We start from the raw sequence: 9,069 nt of genomic DNA, 5'->3' as shown, positions 1-9,069 counted from the left end.
ACAGGGGTGGCGAACGTCGGTCCTGGAGAGCCGCAGCCCTGCAGAGTTTTGCTTCAACCCTAATCAAACACACCTGAACAAGCTAATCAAGGTCTGAAGGGTTACTGGAACGCTACAGCCAGGTGAGTTTTAATTAGGGTTGGAGCTGTACTCTGCAGGGCTGCGGCTCTCCAGGACCGGAGTTCGCCACCGCTGATCTATACCAACCCTAATAAATGAAAAAAAATGTAAATGCAACCAATGAAACATGGGCGTTTTATACTACTGTGTTCAGTTATGTTGGTTCTAACTATAAGATATTTGTGGGCAAAGCTAATCTGTCTGTCACATCAAGTTTAGACTACATTGACCCCAATAAAGCAGGCCGGGCCTCGTCATTCCAAATGGCCCAAGTCATGGGGGTTTCTCGACAACAATAGGATTATATAGGGCATAGACAATGTGCTTTCAGCAGGCTGGCATGGCATGGGCAGAACAGGGAGGGGGAGAGCATGCTGAAAGACCAATGAATGCATTGTATGCCAATTTAACCCTCGGTTTCATCTACGTATGCTCATGCACAGTAACCCACATAACAGAAAACAGCACATGAGACCATGTTTTATCTCCAAGTACACTATAAAAAATTTTCTCAAAAGTTGTAAATAAAACAAAGATTATTAGAGTACAAAAGAATTATACAAGAGAATAATATTTCAGGTTTTCTGGTCATTTTGACCCAGAGAGGATTTTCTTTTTCCAAAAAATGCTAGTTAATGTTACCACATTGGATTAAAACCTACTGACTTTGCTCACACATATAACAAATTCCCCCCAAAATCAATAATTTTGGTACTTTTTTGTAATTTTTTTCCCACCATGCTACACTTGTGTTGTTCCCAGGGCAAACATGACTGGCCCATAAAAACTTTTCTTAGGATGTGTTTTCTTACAATTAGCACAGATTTTGTATTTGCACCTCAATTTTTAAGTGAACTTTTGTCTGAACCAAACTTGAACTTTGAACTTTTGTGGACCAAAATTGTCCACAAATAATGTTGTTTTTTTTTCCCCCACTCAAAAACTGAGGTGCATAAGCTCAGATCAATGAGTACGACGATCAATCAGTTCCAAAAGAAATACAAAACCTATGCTAACTGAAAGAAAACAAGTTGATAAAAAGATTGAATCCAAGTCATTTTTAAAAAAGCAGCTCATATTTGAAAGCGAACACCCTATTAGGTAAAGTTTTTTCAGCACAGCACAAGGGGTAATTCAATGTGTTACTTGCCATTTGCCAATCGTTTAAGAAATGCACTAGCAATTTCTGAGTGAAAACTGTTTCTACTCCAAATGTTTCAGAGTATGTACAGCTCAAGTTAAATATGTTGGCTCATCAACCACTTGCTGTTGTGCATTTTGCTAAAATTCATAACTGATGCCCTGAGATATACGCATAAGCAGTATTGCATTGCACAAAAGCAGCTGAATTCCATCAGTCAGTGGCTGGTGATATGATCCCTGGTGCCAGTAACCATAGGTGTGAAGGCAAAATGAATGGTGCCCTTCATGAAGGAGTAATTGCCATGTGATTACAGCCCTGCAAATCCAGTGGCTGTGAAAAAAGCCCCCCTTTCATTTCCCTTTGTTGGTGGAAGAATGCAGCCGGGAGAGACCCCAGCGTGAACTGATCCTCTCATATCTGATCATAGGAAACATGCCAGTTGGACCCCCACCCTTTAATAAATTTTTTTTTTAAAAAGCACATCCACCAGAGCTGGCAGAGTGCGTCAAAACAGGCCCGCCCGTTTGTGATATTTTGAAACAAAAATGACTTGATTTCCTTGTCATATCCACTGGTTTCCCTTTGCATTTTCATTGCTGCTTATTTACCTCACTAAGTGACCATGACCATATGTTGACACAGCCTGGCAACTAAATGCAAACCTTTTGTTTACCGTGTAAACACGCCATGTATCCCAGAATGCATCAGTGCTGCGGGATAAGTGTGGGTGTAGAAAGGTATGACACTCAGCATTGTCTGAAAATGCCCTTGGTGCTGCATCATATCTGACGCCCGCACCACGGAACAAACAGAGAGGCTTGCAGCTGGATCCTTCTGTGTTTCCGCATGGCTGCGAATCAATGCTGAACTCGCCTACCCCGGCGTATCTCGCATGTGGCATGGCATGTCTCTCCCTGAAACATTATAGCGGATGAATTGTTTGCCAGTCATGCCAAAACTTTCACAGATAGACAACTGCAAATTAGTCATTTAAACTGGGAGTTACATAACAAATTATTACGTAAGTCAGCATGAGCACAGCAAACAGGCTAATTATGAAATAATAAAATCCCATAATGCAGCCTGCAGGTCATGTGCCGTGGTGCCCGAGAGGAGATGTACAGAGAAAAACTTGAAGACAAAAATAGTCAGTGCAATGTGAAGATCCCTTTGCGAGTGACACGCTTCCTAAAAAAAATAAACAAATAAATAATAATTATAAAGGCAGCTATATATTATGTAAAAAACCCATTAGTACTATATGAGAAAAATATTATTAAGCATGATATAAACTAAAGACAACCTATTTCTAAAGCGGTTTCAAAATAAACTGGCTTTTATATAGACATCTAAAACCAAAGTAATTACTAGTAATTACTAGTAATTAAGTACAATAATAATTAAACCTAATTTTGTGTACTATTATTAAAGTGCAGGTGGAATTATAAACCCGCAGAAAAACATAAAATTCATTCAAATGTATTTCTTTGTACTTATACTTTATACTTAAGTATAAAAATTGTTCCAGATCAGTGTCATCAAGCCCTTGGTGAGCAAATTAAAAGTAACAGTGGTGAGAAAAAAAAAACTGTACTTTACTCTACTCTACAATAAAAAATAAAATAAACGAAAATCAGAAATGTTGTCTTGGCAACTAACTGTTGAAAGTATTAAATTACTCAAACTAATAGAAATGACAAAGACACCCCAAAAATGACTCAAACTTAAACTAAAAGTAAAATACTACTAATAAAAATATTAATAGTATATAAATAATACTAAGACAACACTTATAAAGAATAATGAAAATGGTTATGATATTAGTATTATGGTTTAATATTCACTAATCGTATTAAAAATTACAGTTAAATATATTAACACACAGCCCTAAAAATTCTATATTTTTTTCTTAAATTCTCTGCTCCAACTTTTACAAATGAACAACTTCAGAGACATACAGAGGTTTAAGAATCCTCTGAGGTTTATAGAATATTGAATTAACAGGATTCAGAGTTTGTTTTTATTGCATCTATAATAAAAGAGATGAATGAAATATCTAAAGCCATCACATTTAACACCATTTACTTAATTTGACAGTTTCATTCTGTGAGGCATCTAGAGGTCAACGTCACTGTGACAAACCAGTTAATGAGAAAAACATGCTATACCAAAACATCCACTGTGTTTATATTTCATACTTGTTGAGCTTTGAAGATAATTCAAAGCCATACACAGAGTGCAAATGACTTTTATTACTCCTATCTGGATTTCATTTATAAATAAGTTTGCCATTAACAATGTTTTTCTCAGACAGTCATTTATTGATAATGAGAGACACATTATGAGATTGTGTTGGGATATTGAACTTGTTCACTAGCGGTGGTACAATCCAAACAGAGAGTTTATAAAGATTAGCACTTTTCTAAAATCAGACATTCATAAAGTGTATACATCTTAGATGCTGTCAATGCACTCATATTGTACATTTCAGTTTCTATCCAAACATGCAAAATTGGTACACTTCACATGAAAACTAAATACCCACATAAAATGAATGAGCTCATCCTGGTCAGTAACACAAAGCCCCGTTTTCCCCTACATTTTTGGTTTCTGTCAGTAGGACAGACCCCATTAACTAACCAACCCCCATATCTCACAATTCTGCTCCCCTGTGCACCAGGGCACACCTGTGAGCCATTTCACCACTGAAGTTCTGAGAGCTCAAATGTCCCTCAGGCTTCAAAGGAGCACAAGATGAGGACAGCATAATCACATTCAGTAAGACTGCGGTTCATTCATTGACCCACGGTGAGGCAAAAAGTCCTGTAAGGACTTCAGTGAGGATAATGCGCTGGAAAACACTATTTCCAGAGTGACCAATGACCTGGACAGCCATTGTGGTTTTCAAACGTGGATGGCTATGAGAACCAGGCATTTGTCCATCTGCCAAACGGAGACCGGTGTCACAATGCTTCAGTGTACTCGCAAAGAAGCACTTCCTCTTGATCGAGGAGGGAAACAATGTAAACTCACTCAGGGGTAATGACCTCCAAACTTATAGATTTTCCTGCAATTCTCAACTGACAATGACCCTGGACCTTAGGCATGGGTTAAGATCAGTTAGGGACAATCTATCAAACAGAACAGAAACAAAACAGAAAGACATGTTGGAACAGTTGCTTTATGAAATTTATGACGCAGGCAGTCGTCAAGCGGAGATGGTGGCGTGAACTCAAACTCAGGGGAACCAAGAAAGTTTCCAAAGGTCTGAAAAGCAAAAACAGTTGGCAGACATCATCTACAGGTCAAAGAACAACTAATCATATGGCTTAGACCATTATACTGGTTCTGTAAAAGATTGGTTTCAGAAGTCATATGGACCAATTTGATGGTGCTTTTATTTTAGGTCCTTTTAGGAGAGAACAGTTTCTGTTTATAGACTACCATACAAAAGTTTGGGGTTAATTAATTTTTTTAATTTTTTTTTTGAAGCTCACCAAGGCTGCATTTATTTGATAAAAAATACAGGGGGAAAAAATAATAATGATTATAAATATATGTATATAGTGTGAAAAATTATTACACTTTAAAATAACAATTTTCTATTTTAGATTTTAAAATATTATTTATTCCTGTGATGGCAAAGCTGAATTTCCAGCAGACATTCTTCATACTCCAGTCTTCAGTGTCACATGATCCTTCAGAAATCATTCTAATATGCTAATCTGCTGATCAAGAAGCATTTCTTATTATTAATATCAATGTTAAAAACAGTTGTGCTTCTTAATGTATTTTTGTGGAAAGTGTGATACATCTTTTTCAGGATTCTTTAATGAAGTTCAAAATCAAATTAATTTGAAATGTTGTCTGTTGTTTTTATCAATTTAATGCATCCTTGCTAAATAAAAATGTTAATTTACTGAACTTAAACTTTTCAACAGTATGGTAGATTTATGTTTCATGGAAAAGAGGAGCTTGGAAATTCTGTGAAACATTTCCTTTAACGTCCCAGGAAGAAGAAAAAAAGTATTGCAACAGCATGACTTTGAATAAATAATGAGAGAATTTTCATTTTCATTGAACTATTCCTTGAAAAGATCAAGCATACTGCAAATAATATTGATAATCACCACACATGACCCCTAAATATAAAGAGAAAAAACAATAATCAGAAAGAGCCAGGTCTGACTCAAGGTGTCTTTCCATCTCCAGAATTCCAAAGCTAAACCTTCGCTTCCTTCTGCCGTAGAGACAGGTAGTCCTGGTCCTCACATCAGACATTTATCAACATGTCAGTGTGGGTTACGAGGCCAGGAGCCAAGGCTCCTCTGGCCCCAGATTACTCTTCCGTATGGGATTGAGCCAGAGCATTGGGCCTGCACCACAGCGCTCCACAAAGACACATCAGTGCAGGGGAAAAGGCAACAACAAAGAGCTCTCACTATGGACTGGCATTACAAACGTCTCCACGGACAGTCTGTACCCTAAACTGGAGCAGTAACAGATATTTATTCACAAACTGAAAGGTCTTTTACTCCTGCTTTTGAAAAGAGCTCAACACAGCGCGTATGTGCCTTAGTGACACAATACACGCATCTGACAGCCATGAGATGAGCAGAGGAGTCCGTAAATAAATGCTAAACAAGCATGACCAGACATTTAATCTAGTTTGAATGCGTGTTCACATACACTCACAGATTGGCATTACATTGGACTGGCTGCTCAAACCACAAAAAGCAACAAATGAACCAATTATTAGGCATTCGTTAGGTAATGATACAACATCACCATATTAGAATTTCCAGCTTTTGTAACTCAAAGAAAACAACTCTACAAGTGAAACAAAGAGAGATAAACAGCAAAAGAACGACATTTCTGCATAACCAGCCATCTGAAGTGTAAAAACGACATAATTACATTCATAAATATCACACAAGACATTTAGACAGTTAAGTCAATGTGTGATGCTGCCCTACATTTCCATTCTGAGCACACGCATCTATAATAAGCAAGAGCAGAGAAAGAGAAACCACCAGAACAATGTTATCTACTTCATTAACTACTTCCAAATTAAAAATCTCTCTTTACAGCTTATGAGCATTACCGTTTGAGCAAACAATTTGGCTAAAGTCCCACATATTGTTTCTTAAATAAGCTCACTTGGATTTGTTTGGGATCACGGTGAACGTCCCCATAGGAGAAGCCGTTTACACAACATCCAGAGCAAACCTCTAAAGTAACATGAAGGCTAAACCAAGTGGGTCTTTAGATGTCCCATATGGTTACCTTAAGGGTCTTCAAATGTTACCAGTGCCACAAGATAAATCTATCTAGCACCCATCCATCTGCAGCATCCATGGACGTGTTAAGTAAAATCATCTAATTAACTAAGAGTAAAAGTTTGCATGATTCCCACTTGCTTTAGGTTGATAGTTCATAACAGGCAAACATTAAAAAATATTGCGCATTCATTTTGAGCAAATAATCTTAAAAACAAAAAAGGGTGTGAGTTGCTATCACCAGCAGAGGGAGCATGGGTAATCAATCAGAAATACTGAACAATTTGAAAAAGGTAAATGCAATCTGAGGTTGGCATGGCACCTCTGGCATTTTTGGGGCACATGAATTGCTTTGTCTTTGTCCAAATTATGAACTAAAACCAACCGGAATATGATTCAATCTCAATCCGAAATCAAACTCAACCACAACTAAGGCTGTGTCTGAAAACCTAATGAGCTACCTACATTTTTAAGCACTGAAGGCACATCTAGTGCCCCAAAAAGCTGCATATGATGCTATGATGCCCAAGTATGCAGTCTAAATAGGCAGCATATGGTTTCAAGACACAGCCATAAAGAGATCCAAAAATCCAAAATCTGTCATCATTTACACACCCTCACGTCATTCCAAACCTGTGTGGCTGGAAAGATCTCAATCACCATTCACTTTCATTTCGTCTTTTATTGCATACAGTGAAAGTGACTAAGGCTGCCAGTCACTAACATTCTGTCCAAAATCTCCACAGAAAAAAAAGGAAAGTCAAAGAGGTTTAGGTAAGCAAATGATGACAGAATTCATTTTGGGGTGAACTAACCCTGTAGTGACCTCGGGATAGCCTACTCTCTGGAGAACAAAACCAGCTTTTTAGACTTGATGAATTTCACCCGTCATGCATAACAAAAAATGCTAAGAAAGTAAAAACTGGATGTTCCCTTTCATTCTCCATAAAGCATTCCTGCACAATGATTAGTCACCATAACACTGCAGTGTATTAGTTAGTCTAAATCACGCCAAACCATTACAACATACATTGTACACTACAGCATCAATAGAACAACAAGTCACATAACAGTAAAACGAGAAATTAGTAAGTGCAAATCCAAGAAGTAACTACTAATTTAACAATCATGCCTTATCTGTATACATACTGCCTGTTTGCTTCATATCCACTTTGTTTCGTATATTAGCTAAATAGATCCATATAATATATTATATATGATATGAGCATGCAGAATACACAGCAATCTATTATAAAACTGTGATATTTTGTAATGATAAGAATAAACATTAAATGAAGAGACAGCATTACACAATGAAACAGGGTGGTTGGCGGTTTGTAATACCTTTCGGTCAAAATCCACAAAAAAACCTGGACGAATTCAACAACTAACTGATAGCATATCAATCTAAGATTTCATAAATAATAATAATAATTTAACAAATGTATCCTCTCTTGACACAAGTAACAGATTGGTAATGAACCTCAGGACCCGACGGTCTCTCTGCGGAGAGAGTGAATAATGTTAGTCAATTATGTGCAGGTCTGACATTAATTTCACCCTCGTAAAAGCTGTAGACCTTACCTTCGTATACAGGGGCCATCGGTGCAAGGATTTCTGTTATTCATGGCAAAAAATGAAGCGACAGCACTGTTCACAACTCAATAAAAATCTGCCATCTTGAGCCGCGGACAGAATCGCTGCGGTCTCCTGCATTACTAACCCAGTTCATCAGGGAGAGAAACAGGATAAAAGAATGAAAAATCACATCCAGAATTTCAATTTGATGATCGGCCCGGGGTGCGTGAGGAAAAAAAGGATGTCTGCAACTTAACTCCACGGGTATCGATAGTGTTTTGGCTCTAAAAAGAGCCAAATTGCATGTCTTGGCTTCAGCTGGTGATCATGTCTGTGGAGTGAGTGCCTGCAAAAGTTGCAATGAGAGAAACGAGCGAGCGAACGGAGCGACTTTGCGTTGTAATCAAACGACGAGGCGGTCGATCAGGTTGAACAGGGCCTCTAAATCAAACGACGATATACTCGATCGGGCTCAGTACTGATCTGAAAACAGCTAGTTCTGTCAAAGTACTATTGATAGTACATTTATCGCTTCCCTTACTGCGATGATACCATGGTATAATGATGGTATTATATGTTAATACCGTGGTACTTTAATATACACTTAATTAATGGAACAATATGGTTTATGTATCCAAGGTATTTCAAAGATTACTATTATGGAATGTCAAAAATACTTAGTATTGCCATAATACCATGCCAAGAACATTTTAGTTTTTCCACTACATACAATAATACATAAATAATAAAGAATATTTTAAAAGTTGAAAGAAACTAGTGTTACAATCTTTCTCCATTTTTATTATTTATTATAGTAACAATAACGTTGATTTAAAAAACGGTCAGATTTTATTATTGCATTCAAATATCGATCGTATCTATTGTTTTTTGTCACAGGTTGGATGTTTCTGTCTACTATGAATTGTGTGGCTGCTCAGTGACGTCACT

The 9,069-nt window shown here is 37.3% G+C and overlaps 1 protein-coding gene across 5 annotated transcripts in view; it reads right to left on the bottom strand.

Moving 5' to 3' along the window:
• LOC107738404 (homeodomain-interacting protein kinase 2-like) overlaps nucleotides 1-8,530 on the bottom strand; it is a 107,258-nt gene extending 98,728 nt beyond the window's left edge. For all 5 annotated transcript variants that reach the window (XM_016550168.1, XM_016550165.1, XM_016550167.1 and 2 more), the window contains exon 1: nucleotides 8,128-8,530. In XM_016550168.1, the coding sequence (XP_016405654.1) occupies nucleotides 8,128-8,146 (19 nt within the window). In that variant the 5' untranslated portion in view covers nucleotides 8,147-8,530. The remainder of the gene's footprint in view (nucleotides 1-8,127) is intronic.
• Between the last annotated feature and the right edge of the window lie 539 nt (nucleotides 8,531-9,069).

The sequence above is a fragment of the Sinocyclocheilus rhinocerous genome, unplaced genomic scaffold (genome assembly GCF_001515625.1).
Source record: "Sinocyclocheilus rhinocerous isolate Xijiao unplaced genomic scaffold, SAMN03320098_v1.1 scaffold975, whole genome shotgun sequence".
In the NCBI taxonomy this organism is placed as follows: domain Eukaryota; kingdom Metazoa; phylum Chordata; class Actinopteri; order Cypriniformes; family Cyprinidae; genus Sinocyclocheilus; species Sinocyclocheilus rhinocerous.
The sequence above is the reverse complement of the archived record's forward strand: the minus strand, read 5'-3'. Positions and strand labels throughout refer to the sequence as shown.